The 24,435-nt window shown below is 42.8% G+C and overlaps 1 protein-coding gene across 7 annotated transcripts in view; it reads left to right on the forward strand.

Annotated features, from left to right (window-relative positions):
* Positions 1-24,435, forward strand: part of TSNARE1 (t-SNARE domain containing 1) — a 472,834-nt gene that overhangs the window by 138,315 nt on the left and 310,084 nt on the right. For all 7 annotated transcript variants that reach the window (XM_063405835.1, XM_063406108.1, XM_063405746.1 and 4 more), the window contains 2 exons: positions 12,884-12,961; positions 20,071-20,140. In XM_063405835.1, the coding sequence (XP_063261905.1) occupies positions 12,884-12,961; positions 20,071-20,140 (148 nt within the window). The remainder of the gene's footprint in view (positions 1-12,883; positions 12,962-20,070; positions 20,141-24,435) is intronic.

Below are 24,435 nucleotides of genomic sequence, written 5' to 3' on the forward strand. Positions count from 1 at the left end.
CTGCAGATATTTAATGACTCATGCTGAGAATGAGAAACAGAGCAAAGTTCTGCTGAATTAAACAGTGGAAAAGCCACTTTTTGTCTTGCAGCTGAAGGCACAGTTGACCCTGAGGATGGATCAGTCCTCCTGAACACGAGAGCTGAGCCCCAGTGCAGTGTAAATGCTGCTTGTTTACCCATAAGGAAGGGATGTTTTTGCATTACAAAGGTGCAGAGGGCAATATAATAATGTCTAATTAATGCTAACACCCACACAGTCCTTTTCTGTCCTTTTGTGTGCAAATGTGGGTATAAAGTTCATTGTCCAAATCACATCACACGTGAAGAAAGCACATTTCTTCTGCAGCTTTGCATAAACTTCTAACAAATTTCTCTTTTATCTGAATTTTATTTTTTAGCTCTGTCTTTTTAGGTCTGTGTTGCTGTTGTGGGTTGGAGGTTTCCTTGTACAGTAACAGGTCTGTGAGATTACTTTTTATAAGGGTGCACAGAAGACAAGGGAGAATGGCTTTGGATTGGATATGAGTAAGAAATTCTTTGCTGTGAGGATGCTGAGGACTGGAACAGGTTGTCCAGAGAAACTGTGGATGCTGGAAGTGTTCAGGGTCAAGTTTGATGGGGCTTGGAAGAACCTGGGATTGTGAAAAGGGTCCCTGCCCATGGCAAGGGGTTGGAAGAAGTTGATTTTTATCATCCCCTCCAACCCAAATCATTCTACAACTCAATGTTTATGCCTGAAATCGTCTGTGGAACAGCAAAGTAATTTATTTTCTATGTAAACATGGCAGCAAGGTGATGTTCTCTTCCACTCCTCCCTTGGTAGATGGGGATGGTCTGTTCCTGAGTGTGCCTCTGTGTACAAAAAAGAAAAGATAAAGTCTGTAATATTTCCCCACACTGACTATAAAAGGGCTCACCAGTAACTTGCTCAGGGTCTGAGAAATCAAAATTTGGTCCATGTAAATCCCAGGGAGAAGCAGCTGAGCCTGTGCTTTCCTTACTAATTTTTCCTTTCCCAGGAATATCTACAGCAGTAGCTGTGTAACAAGAAACAGGACGTTTTATGGCCATTGTTACAACCTCTGCTGACCAGCTGCAGATTCCATAAGCTGTGGGTGACCAGATCCGCACAAAATGTCCCACAGAAACAAGCCCAGGAGACTTCCAGAAGCTCTGGCAGATGGCACTTCATCTTCCTGAACCACGTATGGGGTCTGGTACATATGGATTATAAAACCCTGTATAGGTTTTATGATTTCTTCCAAAAGAGCTGATTCTTGGAGCCAGATGGTTTCTATTATGGTTAATCTTAAGCAAACAAGAGTAATTTTCCTTCCTCCATTCGGTAATGCTGAGAAGGTATATAAAGTATTATGCATAAATTAGCAGTATCGTTTTCTTATTTAAACACGTAGATAAAGATTCCCAATAAATGGCAAGGGGTGTATTACCCTTTTTCATTTCTTTTTAAAATGCCTAATAAATTACCTTGCGCCTTTTTTTTTTCTTTTTTTTCTTTTTTTTCTTTTTTTTCTTTTTTTTCTTTTTATTTTTAATTCTTTGATGGAGAGTTGAAGCTCTCCACAAGAGGAGGGTGCATCAGTTGGAACTTTTACTCTGAGCTGGGAAATCTACTCCAGCATTTACATTACCCATGCACAAACCTCTTGTCCTCATAGCTGGGTTCCAGCTGTTGCATTGCTCCATTGCTATTTTCCATTGCATCCACTCTGTCTCTGTTTCAGTCATTTCTGCTGTCCTGTCATCCCAGATCTCACTTCATCTCATTTAATTAAATTAAGATAATTAAAAAATTTTAGTTTGTGAGAACTCTTCATGCAGGTCTCAATGACACTGCAAGGTCTCTCTGAAATTTTTGTTTTTACTTACTGTGGGAGCAATTTGTCTTCTGTGGCCTTGAAACGGCCCAAAATTTTAGTTATGAAGGAAGTTATGAAGAGGAAGGAAATGGAAAGAAAGGCTTTTTCTATAGTTGAAATTCTACAGCCTTGTGCTACAACAAGTGTTGACTCTGGAACAAACTTGAGGGTCCAGCATCACATTTACAAGGAGTGTAGAAATATCCATTTGCCTGGATCATGGAATGATTTGGGTTGGAAAGGAGCTTAAATTACCAGTTCCAACCCCTGCCATGGACAAGGCCACCTTCCACTCTCCCAGCCTGCTCCAAGCCCCATCCAGCCTGGCCTTGGACACTTCCAGGGATGGAGAATTCACAGTGTCCCATCCCAATGGGATGTGTCTGTTCACCTGGAAAGCTGTGGCAACGTAATATTTTCTAGGATTTCTCTCTTTTGTTCATAGGGCTGGTTTTTTTCTTCTACCACTCACTTGCATAACACGGATTTAATCAGAAAAAAGAAATCATCTCCATCTTGTCATTAATAGGCTGAATCTTTAAAAAGATATTTTCTAAGGCAATTAGTGCTGAGTTCATTAATAAGACCAGAAGAGAGGCTGATTAAGTGCCAGTTTAAAAATAAAAACACTATTTTGTGATTTATATCACTAATAAATTTTTAAATAACAGCGTTTCAAAAATATTTGGATTCTTCATCTTTTTTGCTAGCTATTTTCACGTTACACTCCCAACAGCTCGGGCAGTAAGTGCAAGATTAATCATTTCCACTTTGCTTTTCCAGTCAATTCCTTTACATTTTCACATCCTGTTGGTGCTGTTGTTTGTGTTTGCATCAACACAGGACTGCAGACTATCCCAGGAATATGGCAGTACAAAAAAAAACTTGCTTTCACTCAGGTTTTATTTATATCCTCATATAGCATCAATATTTAAAAATGAAACAAACTGTCAAATACCTTAAATTGCCTTTTTTTTAATGGGTTAGGTATTCTTTTAAAAAACAGGCAGACTGTGCTTTAATGCTTGCTATTGCCACTGCTTTGGAGCATGAAGGAGGGAACATGATTAGACTTTCCATCTTGGAAAGCAAGAAGCAATAGGATTTGATAGGGAAATTTCAAAAATTAATTGATATTTTCCAGTACATTGATTTATTTCAATCAAAAATGAATTGTCCTTTTAACTATATCCTAATCCACTACCAGCAAAAATCCAAAATAAAACAAAAACAAAGTGATATTTTTTTCATGTAAAAGGGACTTAACTGAGTGTTGGTGACACATCAGAATTATGCAAAACCTTTAAAGTTTGTCTCCCCGTTGCTTAAATATGAAGAAAAAAATCTTAATTGTAAAACTATCCAACCAAAACCAAAATTTCTGCACCACCAGAATTAGCAGCTTCTAAATCCAGTGCCCAACTCAGCTCTGCATTTATTCTTCATAAAATTTTTGCTTAAAACCTGAAGTCTATTTTGCATTTAACCATCACGGAAAATCAACTTTTCCCCTAATCCTCCCATCTGGAGAAGAGCCCTGCAGCCCATGTGGATTCCTGTGGTGGAAGTGGGAGTTCTCTGAATTCCTGTGTTCATTTTACAGAGGTTTGAGCAGGTGGAACAGGGCTGAGGATCCCGCCAGCTCCTTTCCCATGGGCTGCCAACCTCGCCTGACCTGCAAATCACTTTTGGCCACCTGTTGCCCCCATGAAGTGATGGGTTCTTTATTTCAGTAACAGCCTTGTGAGTCTCTGACATTTCCTTCTACTAAATCAACAAGAGCTGCTGTTTTTCTTGTAGAATTTAGGATGCTGTGTGTTTGGTTGGGGTTTTTTTTTCCATGCTGTTTGTTTTTTTGCTTTTAGTTTTTTCACTGCTGCCTGAACAGGACCATAGGATGAGAACAGGTTTTCCTGGCAGCATTAATGCAGCTGTAGAGAATATCAGGTTTTGCAGTGAAGGCTGACGTTACTGTCTAACATCTTTAACAAGCTTGAGAAGAAAAGAGTGAGAAGCACAAACTGTCACTTGCTGCTGGGAAAAAATCTGATCTATTTCTAGTGGTCTTTCAAAAGTAGGCAACTTGTTAATAATAAATTGAAATAAACTGTTAGGGTAACAGTGCAGCAAAGTTTGTTGGTTGGTTGGGACTTTTGCTTGAGGTTTGTTGGGTGTTTTCCTCCCCATCACGAGTTGGAAGCAGCATCTCTGCTTCATCTCAGCACTTTGCTTTTACAGCAGAGTGTCACTCACCTTCTGGGTGACACCTGATGCCAACAACTTTCTCTTGTGCTGTTTCTGATCCTCCCTGGGATTTCTCTGCTCCTTGTCAAAACTGTCCTTGCTGGTTTTCCAGGATTTTGGTCATGGATTTGCTGTTCACTTGCAAAGTCCTCTTGGGGAACAGGAGGGAATTTGGGAAGGGCTAATTGCTCACGTCTGGGCACAGGGAGCAGGTGATGCTCCCCAAGGAGGAGCCTCTTCACTTGGCAAGAGTCAGTGCCTGGCCTGGCAGAGTGCTTGTCTCAGGGTTGGCTCTAGGAACAACCTCTCTTTGTGCACAGTTTGGATATTTCTCTTTATTTTATTTTAACGCCACGTGGGTGGGTTTGGGAGGCTGTTTTTGGCTACTGTTGGTGTGAGAAAGTTGGAGATGTACCCTCAGGGACATGGACCCAAAGTGGCTTGGCAAAGCTGAAAATGAGTTGTCATCACATTTCTCTGCCCATGGCAGGGTGTTGGAACAAGATGATCTTGAAGGTCCCTTCCAACCCAAAGCATTCTGTGATTCCTGTGATTTTAACAGAATTGCAGATCTCCTTGGCCACTCTCCTACATGACCTGAGACTCTGGCACTGTCTGTGCTGTCCTGGACACAGGAGGTGATGTGCTCTTCACTAGGGAGTCTTTTCCATTCTTGTTCAGCAGTTTGTTATTAGCATATATGCTAAAGAAGGAAACCAAAGTGAAGGAAAGCATCTTAACCAGAAATAATGCAAAGCAAATCTGATTGAATCTTGATTGCACTGTAAAAAGACAATCATAGAAGCATAGAATGGTTTGGGTTGGGTGGGACCTTCAAAATCATCTTTGTTCCAACCTACCTGCCATGAGCAGGGACACCTTCCACTAGACCAGGTTGCTCAGGGTCCCATCCAACTTTCCCAAGGTGTTTCCTTGGGAAGAGCAGGAAAATGCAGGTGCTTTGCCACCTAGCACCTCTCCCTTTTAGATGGGTGGGATGAAATATGTTCTTCCAGCTGAGAAGAATTTTATTTCTAAAACTAAAGTTTACTTTGTACATTCAGGAGAACTTGGACAAAGTCAGAAAGATAATTAAAACAGGAAAAAAAAAAAAAAGAAAAGAGCACGAGTTTATAAGTGTTAATGCAAACAGAGACCTTGAGTTAACCTGTAGAGAATTGAGTTCTTGAACCAGCTTCATCCCAGGTTTTACATCTGTAATTCCACAGGTGCCCCCTCTTTGTGCTGTGGCCATGCTGAGGAGATTCAGGCCTTCTGGACAAATCTGTGACAAACAGCATCAGAGCTTTTCCACATGAAACAGCCTCACATTTTACAATGCTGATGAAAATCACATTGCCTGATGGGTGTGATTTTTGCTTACATTTCCCTTTATCACTTATTTCACTCAAATTTCATCAGCAGGAAATAAAAACCTCCCAAGCTTGCACGCCAGGAGCAACTTCACATTACACGTGATGCTGCTTCTTTCATTCTCTTCCATTTCTATTTTGTTTTCTATTTCATTCTCTTCTCTTTCTATTTTGAGCTGGCTGTTCTGAGGAAAGGAGCTTTGTTCAAACACATCCTTGGCCAGTCCTTTCTGTCCTGGTGTTTGCTGAAGCTTTTTTTGACCACTTTCAACAGGAGAGCAGAGGTGATGAGGAGAATCAAGGTTCCTGTGGTTTGTATGAAAGGGGAAGGCAGTGGAAGACCAAAACAGTGTTCTGGCAGTGGAAGAAACCAAGGGATGTGTGGAGCAGACAGCAGAGAATCCAGAGGGAGGAGCTCCCTGGGAAGCTGTTGAGTACTGGGGACTAAAGGACCTGTCTGGGCTGGGTGTTGGTGTCTGTGCCTCCACCACTTCTTCCTTGTTTTCTTTAGCATTTTCTTCCTCACATGACAATCTGCTTCTTTCCCTTCACTCTTTCTGGTCCTAGGTCTTCTTCACCTTCTTCCACCTTTTTGCTTTTTTGCCAACAGTTGTGGAAAAGCTAAAATAAAAACATGAATTTGCCATTTTTTTTCTCGAGAGCAAACCTCTTTTCCTCTCTGTCCAGCAGCCAAAAATTTATCTCTTCCTCTCTCTTGAGTTCATTTCCCAATGCCAGAGGCACATGGCTCTCATTGTGGATCTCAGTCTTCAGTAAGGATTTATTCTTGGCTAATGCTATGAAAAGGGGGAATTGAAGCTTTGCAATGGCTCAAGTGGTCCTGGAGGAGGAACAAAGTGCTGGATGGGTGAGGCTCATCCACTCAGCTCAGCTGTGAAAGGGTTAAGCCCCAGGGCTGGCTGTGGTGGGGCTTAGTCCAAACTGGGAGAGGTAAACTGAGGATTTGGGGTGGATGGTTTGAAATCAGAGTGAGCAGGTTGCTTCCTGCCTGTTTTTGCTTTTTTTTTTTTTACTCCTTGCAGGTGTTTCATGGTACAAAAGAGGAGTTTGGAGACTGAGTAACTTTCTGTGGGAGTTTCTCTGGCAAAAAATGATGCTGTAACTTCAGTTAAAGCTTTCAAAGGAGAAAAGCTGCACAAAATCTTTGACTTTCTTTAACAGACCACAGATAAAATTCTTGGTGGTGCTTTGGGGATAAATCCATAGACATTTGAGGTGCTGAGTTGCTTGCTAAAGCCACACTAAGTATCATAAGTAGAAAGATCAAATGCTTGTCCTCTTTTTCCTCTTTTTCCCCTTTTTTATGAGAGTTACTTTAATTACTGCTTCATCTTCTTCTCTGTAACTTTTAGGTTATTTTGGGTTTGTTGCAAAATTGAGTTCAGGGAGGGAATTGACTTCACCTGGCTGCAGAAAAGCCATTAGGAGCTCCAAATTGGTGTGAAATAATTAATAGGAAAGGAAGATTAACATGGCAAACACGGGCACTTTTCATTAACATTAAGCAAAAGGGCGTTCCTGGAGGTTCCTTTACCACATGTGTTGTCCTGGACCTCCAGCAATTCCCTTTGGACAATAATTTTATCCAGATCACTCGAGACAAGACCTTTTAAGCCTGGTCAGGCAACGTATTTTGCTTGTCTGGAGGAGGAACTGAAAGGAATTCCTGCTGGGATTTCTCCTTCCCTACCAAAGCTGCTGGTGGTGGTGCTTGGAGCTGTCGACTGTCCCAGCACAGGAGAGCCCCAGGGATGCCCAGGGACAGCAGAATTATTTTCTCCCTCCTGAGCAGGACTGGGGGAAGCAGCCCCTGAGTCCTTGGGTTCCATTTTGCTCCAAGCACAGGCACCACATCACTCCAATCCTCATGCAGAGTTGTCTCCTGTAGACAGAATTGTGACGAGTTTAAGATTATAATTTAAGATTATAATTGCTCTGAATCGTGGAAAAGGATGCACTCTGAGTGATCTCCGGAAGAGTGGTTGCAAAAATCAAGTGTAAGGCTTGCATGGATTTTTAAGCTTTTCAACCACTCCTGACAATTCCCTGAAGGGAGTTTGCAGCCAGGCTGGGATCTGTCACTTCTCTCAAGTAGGAAATGGTAGAAAAAGAGGAAATGGCCTCGACATTCACCAGGTGAGGTTTGTATTGGATATTAGGAACAATTTCTTCAATGAAGGGGTCATCAGTCATGGGATCACGGTGTCAGGGGAGTGACTGGGTCACCATCCCTGGAGATATCTGAAAGATGTGCAGATGTGGCACTCCAGCCACAGGGTTTAGTGGTGGATTTGGCAGTGTTTGGTTAATGGTTGGGGTTAAAGGGTTTTTTCCAACCTAAGTGATTCCATGATTCCCTTTCCTTTTTCTTTCCTTTTTCTTTCCTTTTTCTTTCCTTTTTCTTTCCTTTTTCTTTCCTTTTTCTTTCCTTTTGTTTTTTCCTTTCTCCTTTTTTTTACACTGATCCAGAGTGTTGCAGGTAACACAGAGGTCTGAGAAGCCACCCCTGCACAGCAGATGGGGGTGAGGTGATGTTGCAGGGCTGGATTTAAACTTGCTGCAGCCTCACAGGTTTTTGCCTAGAGGAAGCAATTTCTGGGATAAAACTCCACATCACAAAGTCCCTCAAGACTCCAAATCACAAAATTCCCCAGGGTCCCACTCACAGCTGAGGCTCCCCCTGCAGAGCGTGCATTGATACGCTTTGCCTTGGCAGAGCAGGTTTTGAAAAGCTCTTTTTTTCCATCTGTTGCTCTTACCTGCATGCCTGTGGGGCTTTTCAGGCAAAGGAAAGAAGAATTAAATAAGCAAATATCAGAATTTGTGCCATTTGTTACCTGCTGCTGCTGATTTAGGAATTGGTTGGTGGGGATTTGAGTGACCTGGTCTAGTGGAAGGTGTCCCTGCCCATGGTGGCAGAAACAGATGATCTTTAAGGTCCCTTCCAACCCCAAGCATTCTGTGATTTCTGTGAATAAATATAACAGCAATAAATGTAGCAGGACATCACTATATGCCAGGCAGGGAGGAGGTTGAACTGGTAGCAAACAAAGCTTGGTTGTCCTGACATCCAAGGGTATTTTCCTGGAAAAATAAATGGGGAAAATAAATAGAAACAGTACAAATGTGTGAAGTTTTTTATTTTTTTATTTTTGAAATACCCAGTTAAGGAAGTAAAGGAGAAACCATTTGTATGTGGGATTCTGTAACACATCCACTGCAAAACCTTCACAGCGTTGAGGACCCACAGTGTAAATAAAAGTAATTTTTCCCAGGTCTGGCTCTGAGCCCTGTTAGTGCCAGGGCATGTATTTAATGCATAACATCATTTAATGCATATCAGAAACCTCTTAATCCTTCTTGGGCAATCATAATATTTAAGTATTCACTTGATGTATTTAAAAATGTTTAATTTTTTTTTATCAGACTTCACATCCACTTTACTCCTCAGTCTTGGTTTGTCTTCCTTGGTAGTACAGATGCAGTTTTGCTTTGCTTTCTGCTGCTGTTTTTAAATTGTTCTGCTTGCCTGCTTGAACTGCTGCATCCTCCATGAATAGTTACAACATCTCAGCTTGATGTGTTGAAGCTTGAAATTGGAGTAGTTAAAACAGCCTTCTTGTTACTATTTTCTTTTTCTTTTGCAAAATAAAAACAAAATAAAAGCCAGAACTGTCAGCATGCTGTGACATGAAATAAAAGTCTAGGGACAGGAAACTGCAAGGCAGACACGGTGCAATTTTCTCAGAAAAAAACATTCTCCATGAATTGCATTTTCAAAGTAGTTGTTTGGAAATTTTGGACAAAGGTTTGATTTGCCTTGTTTTGGGGTTATTTTTTAGATTTAATTTGCATTTTTTTAGGTGTGAGGGTGATTGTGGGTGCTGTTAGATAGGTGCGGACTGAGAGGCCTTTGAGGAGGACTCCATAACCTCAGAGTCCTCTGCCATTTAAATAATTTTGAACAATGAATATGTGGAGGCTTAAAAATGAATTATTTCTATGACTTCACAGCATGATCCACATGCATTTTCTTTTTCCCATTAGGGAATTGTGGCTCAAGTTGAGAAAACTGATCTCCCACCAATAAATATAAATAAATCTCACCCTCTCAAATTAGCACCTGGATTTTTTTTGTAGTTTTTAACTTGATGGAACAACTCTGGACTCTCGGTGTTGCTCTGTGTCTCCTTCTCAGGTGTGCACAGCCCATGCAGTGAAATTGGTGCCTCTCCTGCCTTTTGCAATGTTTGGGATATTTCATCTTTACTCTCGGAGTGACTTTGGGGTTTGAAATGGCTCCTCAGAGGTACCTGAGGCTGGAAGCTGTGCAGGAGTTCCATGTGGGAACACACTCAAGCCTGCAGCCTGGATTATTTGGGGATTTGAAGCAATCCCAGCTGGGTGATTACAACTGAGCTCTCAAGAGAGTTCCCAACCCTTGGTTTGGTTGCTTCATGCTTCACCTGAGGCTTTTTTCAGTACCTCAGTGCATGTGGGCTCAGGATCACTGGGCCATGATAAAAATCTGCCGAGGCAAATTTAGTGCTTCTAAGGAGAGAATAGAAATAAAGAAGTTAAACAAATCCTCTCCCCCTCCTCTAAAAAAACCCCAAAAAACCAAGAAAACACTCATCCAAAATGATATATATTTATATCCCAAAATGTGGAGACCAGTTTTCTCTGAAACAGGTTAGCACCCTGAAAATGCAAGGAAAAAAAAAAACAAACTAAAATGGGGGTAATCACAGTCTGTAAAGATCTAAAATTCTTATGCTGTGCTGCTCTTTTGCCAGTGATTTCATGAGAGCTGGACCTTGCTAGCAGCAAGTGAAATTCCTGGGGAACTGGGGAGCCCATGCTAATTTCTGCTTTTCTGTAGCCTCCTCTATAGAACAAAGGAAAGGAGAGTCTGGGACAGTTTATTTAGGAGAAACTGCAGGAGAGAAGAGTGGGAAAATCTCTAGCAATGAGGCCCTGTGCATTTGGATTAAACACCATTTAATACCCTGGATTTGTGTCATCCTGAGAGGCTGATCCATGACTTTATTTACAGCTGTTACAGGGCTGAACCATCCAGGGAGTGTGAGAAGCAGTGGAAAATCTGCTCTCTGCATGTGCAGCTGCTCCTCCAGCCTTGGGAGATGCATCCTCAGCCCTAACCTGAGCAGTGCATCCAGCAGGCTGCTCATTTTACCCAATTTCACTCATTTTTCCTTTGCTCCCTTGTTGTCTTTCTGCTCTGCCAAGTGCAGGTTGAGTGTGTGGTGTTTTAGCAGCTTAGGGAAATCTGGTTAAGGGATGCAGAGAGGGTGAGAGTTCCAGTCTGCTGATTTGAAGAAATGAATCTCAGCTGCTGTTTGAGCCTGAGATGCTTCAGCTCAGAGGAGCAGCTGGGTAATAACAGGGGCTGTTGGACTCTGCTGGGTGTACAAGCCCTGGGGTGCTGCAGGACGTGACCAAAATTTCAGGTAAAGCAGCTCCTGGGAAACCCACAAAAGGTGACTCAGGTGGGAGGCAGAATAAAACAAACAAACAAACAAACAAACAAACCCACAACCACCCTCCCCCAAAAATCCCAAAAAACAAAAACAAACACAAAAACCCCAAACACACACACATACACACAAAACAAACCAACAAAAAAACAAACAAAAAAAACCAAAACCAAAGCCAAAACCAAACCAAACCAAAACCAAAAACAAACAAACAAAACCCAAAAAACCCAAAAAACCAAAACCAAACCAACAACCACAACAACCACAACAACCACAACCATAACAACAACAACAACAAAAACGAAAAAACAAAAACAAAAACAAAACAAAACAAAACAAAACAACACAAAACAAAACAAAACAAAACAAAAAAACAAAAACAAAACCAAAACAAAACAAAACAAAACAAAACAAAAAAAACAAAAAAAAAAAAAAACCAAAAAAAAACCAAAAAACAAAAACAAAAAAAAAAACACCAACCAAAACACACACACACAAAAAACCTGCTGGGAAACTGCTACCATAAAACTGGTAACAAAGGCATTAAAAATGAGTGTTTCTCTGGTGACTGTGATCAATCAACACTGAAGGGCCTGGTTAAAACTTATTTATGTGATGTATCCTTTCTCTGTGAGATGGACTTAATACAGGCATAATTAATAGTGGTGAGCTGAAGGAAGGTAGATTTAGAGTGGATTTTAGGAAGAAATTCTTCTCTGTGAGGGTGGTGAGGCCCTGGCACAGGTTGCCCAGAGAAGCTGTGGCTGCTCCATCCCTGGAATTGTCCAAGGCCAGGTTGGATGGGGCTTGGAGAAACCTGGGATAGTGGAAGGTGTCCCTGCCCCTGGCAGGGGGGTAGAACTGGATGATCTTTAAGGTCCATTCCAACCCAATTCTGTGATTCTGTGATTCTCTGTTACAGCTCAGTACAACCCCACTCCTTCTCTGGGGGTGATGAAGCTGTTGAGAAGCTGGGGACAGTTTCAGGGATTTTAAAGTTGGAAAGTGAAGCTAAAAACAAAAAAAAAAAAAACAAGGCCAAACAAACAAAAAATCCTAAATAAACCAACAAAACAACAACAAAATAAAAAACCCACAAAAACGAACAAGCAAATGGCAAAAAACCAACCAACCAAAAAAAGCCCCACTAAACCTGAAACCCCAAAATATTCAAACCCTCAGTTCAGTGTTCTCCTTGAAGGGCAGACTTGAGTACCTTGGCTAAAGCAGGGACCTTGGGAATGAGGTTGTGAGAATTTTTCTGGGCACCAGCAGTCAAAGTTCCTGGCACTGATCATTGTCCCTTGCATTTGAGTGGTCAGGAAGGAACAGGAAGAAGAGGAGCCTTCCTTGGGTGTTAGGAGAGGAATGTGTGGAGGTTCTATCTGAGCTCCCACCTCCCTCCTGCCCCAAAGCTTTGCCCCCACAGAGCAGGTGCTCTCTGCTCGCTGCTTCCTCCGCATTTTCCACAGGCAGGACCTGCTCGTGGGCCCTCCTGCTCTGGCTGACCATCACTTGGCGTTGTGGTTTCTCATTCAGTCGTGCTTCTGATGCTCCCACTTTGTAAATGAGCTGGAATTATTTGTATTCTGGTTGCTGGCAATCCCTAGAAATGCCTTCTCAGTCCATGTGGGCTGCATCCACTGTGTTGCAGCAGCTTCACTGTCCTGGTGGTGCTGGGTTTGTCTGTCCAGTGCAAGTTCTGTGACTGCGCAGAGCTGCATCAGACCACCCTACCTGGGCTAAATTTCTGCAGCAAGGAAGAACCTACATCCCCTTTCAAAGCACCATCCCCCTTTCAAAGTGATTGGTGGTGTCCAATTATTACAGTAGTAACACCATTTTTTTTCTGTTTTTCTCTACAGCCACCCAGATTGATCCCAGCGAACTGCAGGAACTTTTTCAGGAGACTTCAGCCAACGTCTTCCGAATTAACTCCAATGGTGCGTAAAATGAAAGGTTTCCTGGTGCTTTCTGTGCTGTCCTGCTGATGATCCCTGTGCATGGACACGGCCCCTGGCAGCTGCTCTTGTCAGGGAGCAAATATTAATGCAGCTTTTCTGCTGCTGCATCTCACGAGCAGCAGCACATGTCCAATACACAGCTCCTTATAAGATGTAAAAATATTCCACCATATGTTCCATCCAACAGGCACAGATATATTCCAATCCTTGCTGAGACCACATCCTTTTTCTATTTTTAATTGTGTCATCTGTTACAATAGAGAGCTAGAGCTCAGAAAGGTGGAACAAGCCAGGCTCATTTTCAAATATGTTGCAGCACTACTGTGTTCAGAGCCTGTCACATGAGCTTGCAAAACATCCATCTCCCTTAGAAAAACACCAGCACCAGAACTCTGCTGCTCTTCACTCTGTAGGTTGGGCAGGGGGGCTGTTGCTGCTCATATCTCCCCAGTCCCTAGAGAAGCAGAGTCCTCCCTCCTTTGAAACAAGCTCTGGCTCATCAGTTTGGCTGGGCTAGGCTGGAATAATTCGTCTTGCAGACAGATATAAACTAACATTGCTGAGTGGAAGGTGATGCTATTGTACCCCAGTTCTAACACACAGGGATCTGAAATTATCAGTGCTGATTTTACAATGGACCTTGAAATTGCTTTGGAATCACCTGGGCAGCTTCTGTGTCTGTTCTTTCTGTGTCTTGGGTGACAGAGTCCTGGCCTAGGGGTGGGGACAGGATTTTAGTGCCTCCTTATTTGTGTAATTCTTCCCTAGTGTGTCCCAGGGATGGAGCCCTGGTCACTGTAGCAAGGGATCCTTATTAGAACAAGGATGGGAGTTAAAAACTTCTAAAGTGTGGTTGCCTCTACTTTTGATGAGTTGTGTATTCTCCATCTGCCAGGAAAATACAAGCTCCAATTTTTCTATAACTACAAGGGATTGGTGACCCATGTATGGGTGACACACACCCCATGCAGAAAGAGATTATGGCCACTGTGGGAGCTTGAGCCTCCCAGCTGTGGTCACAGGTACCTGGCTTGCAGGTGGGTGAACAACCACACCATACCACACACAAATACCAGCACTAGCACCAGCTTTGGCTGCTCCAGCACCAACAGTTTTAATTTGACAGTGCCAGTGATGAGTGGCAGTAGAGCTTCTGCTTCCAAACTGAAGGCTCAGGCTGAAGTTGTGCAACCTTCTTGTGAGTCTGTGTGTGCTGCTCTTGTCCAAACTGGCCAGGTTAGGCCTGGCTTGATGTGCCCCTGTGCTTTAATCACAACTCCTTTTATGGTGGAGTTTATCTGAGAAATCCTAGAGGTGAATGGCACTTCTCTTTTGAAATGCCACAACCCAACTTCTGTTTTCATCCTTTGTTGGAATTGCCTTAAGCCCTTCAATTCGTGTTTGACAACCCCTGTTGTTGTTATTTCTCCTCTTGAGATGACAGTGATGTGTTTCCTCTTAAAAGTTGCCTGAACTGAGTGTTCTGTGAAGCAGGTAATGACAATGCCTGTACTTGAAACTATTTTGCAAAAACTTAGAGGGTGCAGAGAAAAGCCAAAACTGTTTGATGTCTGAAAATCAGACTTTAAAATTCGTGCCATCCAAATTTCTGTTGGAGACATCTAGGAGGACTCGATTGTGGTGTGTAAGTACCTCTCTAAGAAGAAAGACATCAAAGAAAGAGCAAGGGGCTTGTTAATCCATAGTTCTCACACAGAGGAGATGAGGAGACAGGAGTTAAAACTAGACAAATTCAATCCTCTGTATGAGGATAACCAGCCATTAAAACTGCTTATGGAGGGGGCTTGATGGATTTGGCTTTGCCACAAGCCTTTAAATCAAGATTCAAATGTCTTTTTTATAAGATATACTTTAGTCCAGCTGCAGTCCACAGTCTTGATGTGGTAGTGATGGGACAAAATTTTATGGGAGGAAATCAGATTGGATAATCAGAATTGCTCTCTCTGGCTTTTAAAATCTATGAATCTATGAATCTATAATGCTTTTTAAAGTGCTTTCAGGTTGAAGAAATGTCTATAAAATACTCTACTGTTGTTGCTCTGTTCACTACCCGTATTATTTTTGTGTGACAAAATCAGTTTCATTCAGTTTATTTTTTATGGTCTTTCCCCCAAAACATCGTTCGAGATTTTCAGGAGAAAGCTGCTGAGTGTACTGCTAAGATTTGGCAGAGCTAATTCACTTCAGGTAAAGAACTTTTAGGGTTAGAAAATGGGGAAGAATGCCCATGATTCTTTCTGTACCATAAAGTCTCTGCAGCTGAGAAACTCAGGCAGCTCTGCCTTGGAGCACGGAAAATAAGTCAGAGATGTTGTTTGTGTAGCATCAGGCAAGTGGCTGAGCAAGGAAGAGGCAGCTGTGTTCCAGATGCTCACCAGATGATGAGGGTGCTCCTCTTGTGCTGGGCATGGCATGCTGAGCACTCTAAAAATAGCATAAATCCTATTACAGCTCCTCTTTCCTTCCTTTTCCTGGCTTGCTGCAGCCTCTCTGGGGTTTTCCAGGTTCCAGTTGTGTTTGGAGATTTAACTGTGCACCTGAAATGCTCTTGTCCCTTTTGGGGTGCTGAAGATCATAGAATCATTAATATCATTATTAAGTTGTAGGATCATTAAGGTTAGAAAAGACCTCCAAGATCTCCAAGTTCCAGCTTTGACTGAATGCCACCAAGGCCACTAAACCTTGGGAAGTGGAATATTTTACTATTAAACTTAGTGGGAAGTGGATTATTTTTGAACACTCACAGGAGTTGTGGCTTCACCCCTTCCCTGGCCAGGCTGTTCCAGGCTGTCAGGAGTTGGCCATGTTACACTTTTGGTGTTTAGATTCTAAAAATCCCAGGTTGTGGCCAATCTCAGCAATACTTTTTATGCCTTTGGGGGATGACTATTTTTAATGGAACAAGAAGTCAACTTTGTACCAGGATTTTAAAGCACCATTGAATTTTATTGAGTAACACTGCAGAAATAATAAACACTGTGTGCTTTGTCCCTCTTTGGTGTCCTTATTCTTTTTACAGAATTCTGAGCCTTTGGGGTGATTTAAATTCTTCTTGGGCACTTTAGGACTTGCTTCCTGACCAAGGGAGATTTTATAGCTCTGAGTTGATTGTGATTATTTCACCTATAAATGCTCCCTGCTCCCTTCTTCTGCCATGAAAATGGAAATCTTCCTCATTTGTTGAATAAAAATCTTAGCCAGGACAGCTGGTTCTGTTTATGTGCTGCTGGATCACTCTCCTGCCAGGTCGTGAGCTTACAGACTTTTTTAATGCCATCTCCTGTAGAAGTGTGAAGGGGTAGAGGGAGAATTTTCCTAATCTTTGCATCTGTTTACTTTCTCTTAATCTTTTGGGGGTGTCCCTGCTGGAAATTGGGAAGGTTCATAGAATCATAGAGTCATAGAATGGTTTGGGATGGAAGGGACACAACCCCCTGCCATGGGCAGGGACACCTTCCACTAGACCAGGTTGTCACACAGCACCTTGACTTTTCCAACTTTCATGTTTTGGATTTATTTTTAAATTTAGTTGAATATCCTATCAGGACACAAAAAGGAGTTCAAATCCTGCCCAATTTGTCTCATTTATGACTTTTTTTTTTTTTTTTTCATCTGTACTTTTAATCAAGACTTTGCATTTTTTTTTTCATGTGCAGATTTTAGCTGCCTCTTAGGAAGTATCTCACAAATAAGTACAATAAATAACACTCCTAAATGGCATTGCTCTGGTGCATCCTGTCTGATCAGTGGAGGATATACTGGAGGAATCAGAGCTGTGCTGGCCAGATGGAGAACCTGAACTCTCCAATGGGTTCTCTTGCCTCACTAATTCCTGCTCCTCACTCATTAATGTCTGCCCATAACAGGTCGGTGCCATGGGCAGTCCCATCACCTCGATCTTAAAGGCTGAACAAAGGATTTTTCTGTGTCCCACAGGTGTAATAGAGTCTCCAAAGCCATCTCAGGATGGTTTCTTATCCCCCATTGATTTAAGGTTTGCAGTGGCACAGACAGCTGGGGGCCAAGCTCTCAGGGTGGAAAATCAGTGCAGCTCCAACATCACTGATGCCTTGTGAATGTGTCTCTTTCTAGAGGACTTGGGACTGCCTTTTAATAACAAAAAGAACAAGGCTTTTAAAATTAGATTCCTGTTTTAAGAACGGCTTCACACATCCCTCCAGCAGAGCTTGATGTTTTGCTCCTCTGGTCAAATCACTGTTCCCACGACGGAACTGGTACATGGAGAGAGATTTTCCACATTCAGCATAGGAACTGCAGAGATTTTGATCAATTCATTCTTGGTTGAAACAAGTCAGATTTATCTCAGAGTAGCTCAGATTGAATTATGGGATCATAAAATGGCTTGGGTTGGAAAGGATTTTAAAGATGACTTGGTTCCAACCTCCTGCCATGAGCAGGGACATCTTCCACTATCCCAGGTTGCTCCAAGTCCTGTCCAACCTGGCCTTGGACACTTCCAGGGATGGGGCAGCCACAGCTTCTCTGGGAAACCTGTGCCAGGGCCTCACCACCCTCACAGTAAAGAATTTCTTCCTAATATCCAATCTGAACCTGTCCTCCACCAGTGTAAAGCCTCTCCCTCTTGTCCTATCACTTCATGCCCATGTCCAGAGTCCCTCTCCATTCTCTTGGAGCCCTTTCAGGCATGGGAAGGGGCTCTAAGTTCTCTCTGGAGCCTTCTCCTCTCCAGGATGAATAATCCCAGCTGTCCCAGCCTGGCTCCAGAGCAGAGGGGCTCCAGCCTCTGATCCTCTCGAGGGCCACGTGGATTTCTTCCACAGGTCAACATCCTTCTTCTGTTGGGGGTCCCAGAGCTGGATGCAATCCAGGAGGGGTCTCATGGGAGGAGAGCAGAGGGGGAGAATCACCTCCACTGAGCTTCTGGCTGCTCCTCTTTAGATGCAGCCCAGGATACTTTTGGCATTCCTGAGATTCAGGGAACTCGTGTTGGAGTCCTGCTGCTTTCCAGATAAGAGCCATATCAAATGATAACCTTTGACTCCTCCAGAGTGCATGTCTTGTAATTTTGGGATAACTGACATTTATTTAGTTGTCTAAATACTAAGTTTGAACTGGAATATTACGTAAGATTATTGGATAAGAACTTAATCACAACTCACTTTCTTATCTAACTGACAAACGCTTTCCTCACCTCTTGCATTCATGTCTCATATTCTTTTCACCTTTTTTGTAGATTTTCCAAAATGCTAAACAAATCTGACAGCTCCTGGGTTTGCCTCAGTGTAAAATGGCTCGAGTGTGAAGTCTTGAACTGTTTTGTTCAGTAGCAAAACTGCTTCCCACTCCAATCTTCTCCAGAGCAGGTGGCAGCAAAACTCACTTTGAATTGTCCTTATTTTTGCAGGTCAGGTTAGAAAGGTTCGTGGAGGCTGTAGCTGCTGTTTTTGTTCTGGAGTTGCACACATGACATTAACTTGTTCTTACAACTTCTGTGTCCACAGAAAAGTCCTCTCTTCACCTTGGCCTGCTGTGTGTTCTCCAAGGACCACACTCTGCTTTGTTCCAAAGGGTCGATGGGTCCAAAAGGATTTTTAGTTGAAGCAAAATTTTGTATTTGAACTGGACAGCATGTAGATTCTATGGGAAATTGATTTGGTAGGATTGTGGAGGGGGAAAGAGGGAATTACAGTAGCCATGAGATCTCTGCAGGGTCAGTGCTACCTCCTACAGAAGCAGGTGGTTATTAGTGAAAACTTCCAGTTTATTCTTTAAAACATTGTGCTGCCAGCAAAGAAGAATAATTATTAGCTCAGTTATAGGCAATTCCTTGAGGCTTTATCTTACTGAATCTCCAAACTCTGCAGTAAAACCTGTTATTGAGAACTAGCACTGATGGAAATATATGGTGGTATTCAAGGTGTTTTTTTGAATATTCATGTAGTTCAGGCACGTTAGTTATTTTTTATGCTGCTTAGTGACTTTTGGTGTCAAACCAGCAGTGCCCAAAAGAGAAGAGAGGATTTTGTCTGTCAGTGGAAATATAATTAAGTGACTTGTTCGAAATTACAGGCCAAATCCAAGTCTGCAGAGTCATTAAAACAGGATTTCTTAAATTTCTGCAGAAATAATTGAGTCATGTTTTTAATCTGTTTTTCTTTCTATCTTAAATATTGAAGCGTGAGTGATAACGGGTTATGGGGTTTTACAACTGGAAGCGTCCTGAGAGAAATCCCACATGTAAATATCAAGAATGTAATTTATTTAATGTGTCCCATTGTGGGAAATCTTGAAGTTCTTTGCATGCTGGCTGTGCTAAGTCCAGGAGCAGTGACCTGTTGTTAATTTGAAAGTGAATTGAGACAGTGAAATTCAAGGGTGGAAAAAGACAACCATACTCCTGGATTTCTGCTTTTATACACACACACATATATATAGATATTTCTTAAATCTGAAGTAATTGCAAATTACAGAGCAAACCATGTTTTCACCTTCCAACTGCTTTTAGGGTATTCTTCTCTCCTGATGAAAAGCCCAAGAAGCTGTCAAGCAGGAGATGATCACAGCTCCATTTTTTCTGAGCCAAAAGATAGAAAACATTTTGAATGCTAGCATCTTGAACAGGAAGATGGAAGATATCAAATTAGACATAAGTGTTCTGCCTCTTAATTATTATTCAGAGCAATAAATAATTATTGTGCAATTTCTTGCCTCTTCACTAGGGGCACATTTCCAGCTGGAAATGCTCAATGCACAATTCTGTGTCACCTCAAGGCTGAAAGAGTCAGAGATCTGTGCAAGGTCCATGAAACTGAGGTTTTCCTGACAAGGGGTCGTATTCCACCATGCCATGGCATTTTATATATGGATTCACCATTTATGCTTCCAGAGGACCCAGTTTACCATTCTGTGGCAGTGGCTGCTGGTTGATGTTGTCCCCTTTCTCTCACAGGTTCCTTGTTCAAATACTTCATTGTATTAAAAAAAAAATAAATTAAAAAACAAACATCTGAACTAAGATCTGTTTTTTTTTTTCTCTCTGAAAAGGTGTGCTGCTTCCTTATCTTTTCTTTCTCTGCTGTTGACAGTGACCTCTCTGGAGAGAAGTCTTCGATCCCTGGGGACCTCGAATGACACTCAAGAGCTGCAGGATGGACTGTGAGTTTATTTTAAATTGTTGCAGATCTTTCTTTGTCCCAGCCTTTTCATTTTTTCCTTCATCTATCCTCACCCTTTCTTCCCTCCTTTTATTATAGCTGGACACCTTTTTGTCAGATTTGCTTCGTTTTTCTCCGTTCCTGTTGGGATTAATGGTGGGCAGATGTGTATTGATCGTACAAAGCTTTGCTTGGGCTGGATTCAGGTGGCAGAGGATGGTGAGGAGATAACACAAAAAAACATGACCCACAGTGAAAGGGGGCATTACGTGGTTCTTGGAGGGTTTGTTATTTTTTCTGTTTGTTTGGTTTTTTTGGTTGGTTTGTTTGTTTGGGTTTTTTGTTGGGGAGGTGGTTCTTCATTTTTAAAGTGAAGCTGGAGTAGGAAACTGTGCTGGTTTTGGCTGAGATGGAGATAATTTTATCATTTTCTTCACAGTCGCCAGTATGAGGCTATGTTTTGGATTTGTAATGAAAGCAGTGTTGATAATCCAGGGATATTTTAGTTACTGCTGAGCAGTTCTTACACAGAGTCAAGGCCTTTCTTGCTTCTCCACCACCCCACCTGCGAGTAAGGAGTGAATGAGCAGCTGTGGGAGGTTAGCTGCTGCCTGGAGTTAAACCAAAACAGATGTTTCTGTAGCTTTTACTTTTTCCTTTTCTTTAACCCCCCCCCAGTTCTACTTGGCCAAGGTCCATGAACTCAAGAGGAAGGAGAAAAGGAACTGGTGACAGAGGCATGTAGTGACAGAAGAGGGGGGAATGCCTTCAAACTGAAAGACAGTAGGTGTAGATTGGATATTATGAAAAAATTCTCCCCTATGAGGGTGTTGAGGCCCTGGCACAGGTTGCCCAGAGAAGCTGTGGCTGTCCCTGGATCCCTGGAAATGTCCAAGGCCACATTGGATAGGGTTTGGAGCAACCTGGAATAGTGGGAGGTGTCCCTGCCCATGGCAGGGGCATCGCAACCAAGTGATCTTTAAGGACTCTCCCCACCCAAACCATTCCACCATTCTATGGAAAAAAAAAATAAAATAAAAGAGGGAGAGGATATTTCATAGGAGGGAAAGTGTGTTGTGGTGTTGGAAGCCACATTGCAGCATCACGTGGCACAACTCTGACAAAATGAAACTTGATCTGCAGTTGCAGGAGACACAGTTCATTAAACTCCCTCTTCCAGAGCTGTGTGCACACAAACATGCACAGTTAGCTCTCACTGTACGTGTGCTAATTGCAGAATTCAAAAGACTTCTCCAAATGTAGCACAATTTGTTAAAGGTGCCTCCCTTCAAGCAGCTTGCAGGCAAAAATCAACTGTTTAGGATGTGTCTCTGGTATCATGTGTGTGACTGCTGTTCCTGCTGAGATTTGGCTGTGATGAAAGAGGAGAAATTGGGGTTTATTTCTTTATTTACCTGGTGGACTTGACTGACCTTCTCTAAGCAATATAAACTCTCAGACCTGTTTGCAATGTCTCTCCTTTTCTCTCCAATCCATTGCTTCCATCAGGACATCAGATCTGCCCTAATTCACATATACCCTGTTTGGCAAACCAGAGGATTCAAAATAGTAATAATAATAGTCAGAATATTTGCAAGTAAATTTAGGAGATTGGAGAGGATGTAAGATTAAAAAGTCAGCCTGTGGAGATCGATATAATCAGGAAAGATGTTTACATGTACAAAATTATTGGCAGCATAAAGCACCTTAATAACTGCTGGAGATCCTTAGCCCAGGAAAGACTCTGTATCATGCAGATATTGTGTTTGTTCTCCTAAACTACTTGGAGTTTTTTTGGTTTTTTTTCTTTTTAATTAAAGAATCAATTCCTTGACTCTTCAGAGCACTCCAGAAGCATGGCTAGATAATTTTCCTCTTTCCTGAGCAGTTACATAAATAGATGCATAAGGCACTAATTGCACTAATTATTTTTTGATCTCGGAATTATTGCTAATTGTCCAGATAGTTAAATGCAGCTTTTTAAAATTTTAACCCTGCTTCCTTACCCCACTCATCAGCCCCAGAGTTCCTCCAGCTGTCTCCTGGTTCATCCCCTCTCCCATTTCTCCCATTTGACTTCTTGTACCTCCACACAGAGCGGTACCAGGATGCTCTGCTGAGAAAGGCCAGCAGCTCCCTATCCCTCAATCCTCCCTTTCTGTCATCCTGTCCTTCCACTGCCCCCCTTCCTCATCACCAGATGCAGGCAAACACCCTCCAGAGCTCTGCAAGGACCTCTGCTTGTCTCTCGTGAGAGCTGCACCAGCAAAAAGCAGCGTGCCATGAATCACTAGAGCTGGCAGGGCTGCATAGATCTCTGCTCAGGAGGGTCAGCTCCTCAGGTGAGACCTTTGGGGCAGTGCTTTCTGCTTCCCCAGCAGCAAATCACGGCTTAATCTTCCTCCTCTGCCCCCTGACCCCTCTCCTTCAGAGGCTGATGCATGCCTCTCCTTGAACACCCTCTAGCTGGGAAGATGGGAGCAGTGAGGGAACATTTGGCAGGTTTATAGCCCTGGCTGTTGGGAAAACAATAATGGGCTTGGGTATCTAAGTAGTGAAATTGCCACAATTTCTACTTGTTAAGTGGCTGTCACTCTGCCTAAAATGAGGCCACCTCAAATTAGGCAGATGAGGGAGGACAGAGCATTTGGGAATGGGGATTTATGGTGAATTGTTCTGCCACGCAGGACATTCAGCTACTTTGGACTGTAAACTGCAGAAGTGTTTGCTTACCTAGCTGCAGGATCCTGACAAAACAGAAAAAAACCCCAGAGTTACCTGCTTCCTTTTCAGATCCAGGCAGACTTTCTGCCTCTTAAGCACAGGACACACACAGGCATCAGATGAGGGCAGGATTCTTACTGTCAAATTGGTCTATTCCCTTTGCTGAAATGGTTTCTCTGCTTTTGAGAGCTGAGTCTTTCAGAGTAAGGATTGTATCCGTGGCAAGTAAATTTGGGAGAGTTCATCCCACGTGAAGTGCCAGCTCTAGTCAGTGAGACAGACTTGGCTGCTGCTGTGAGCAGGATGTATATCAGACCCAAAGTGAATAATCCTGGTCGAAGCTCTTCCCAGAGCCAGCACAAGTATTTGTGTGATGCATGCTTGGAGCTGGATGTGCTGGCAAGTGAAATGTAAATGCCCACACAAAGCTCTTGGCTGAATGCAGCTGACCCTGGATTAATTGGGAAGGGAGTGGGAGCAAAGGGGAAGAAAGGTGCATGGAGCTGGGATGAGGAGCTAAGGCCAGGAGGCAAAGCTGAGGCTTTCTCCAGTGATGCAGGAAAAATCGACTGATTTGTTTTCTCTCTGACCTTTGGTTTAATAATCCAGGCTTCCAAGGCATTTATCTGCCTCCTTAGCCAGAGTGTGTGGGATAAGGGTGTTCTCCAACATTAGGCACTGAAGGTAATGAGGTTTTAATTTTGGCAAATCGAATTAGACACCCAGGTAGAGCACTGTCTCCAAGAGACAGTGAAAACCACTCTCCTTTCTTTTGACTGGTGTAGCTCTTTGGTCTTCTGTTGGAGTCCAGGACATCCCTCTGGTCACCCTGGAAGGTTTGGAGACAGGACAGGGGGGTCTGGGATCTGTACAGGGGGCTCAGCCAGCCTCACACAGAGCCCAGGAGGACACTGCCTCTGATCCCTGGCCATGGGAGTGAATGCCCACATTGCATGAAGAATCACAAGCTGAAAGAATTCAAAATAAGTAGTAGTTAGTTTATCACAGAGTGTAAATGTAGAATTTAGGATTTTTAGTATATGGGATTGAAGAGGCAAGATGGAGGAATTGGGGAGGGGTCCTGTCCTCCTTGTTCTTGTTCTCGTCCCCCATTTTCTGCTGAGTTGTATCACAAGGATTGGTTTAGAGTAGAAATGACATGTTAACATAGGTAGTAAGTATTGGTAAGATTCTGTAAATAAAAAGTTCATTGTGGACGGTGGTTGGGTCAGAGAAATGGTGCAAAGGGTCCGGGACCCTCTGATCTGCCCCAGTCCTGCTCTGCTGGGGACGCCCTGCAGAGCTGAGAAAGAACTGAGAGATAATGAAGAATAAACAACCTTGGAAACACGGACTGGCAGACTCAGTTTCTCTTCTCTGGCTCTGGTGTGAGACCTTTTGGGCAAGAAAAGCTTGAAAACCCTACATACCTCAGGGAACAGCAACCCCAAGGAGAATCTCAGGGAAAAGCAACCCTGAGAGTCTCCCAACACCCTCCACAAAGTGGCTGGAAATTAAATCCTCCCTGTAACCTGGATAATGCTCTCTGAGAGGTGTGTTAGAAGAAGAAAA

Source organism: Prinia subflava, chromosome 1 (assembly GCF_021018805.1).
Source record: "Prinia subflava isolate CZ2003 ecotype Zambia chromosome 1, Cam_Psub_1.2, whole genome shotgun sequence".
NCBI classification, from domain to species: domain Eukaryota; kingdom Metazoa; phylum Chordata; class Aves; order Passeriformes; family Cisticolidae; genus Prinia; species Prinia subflava.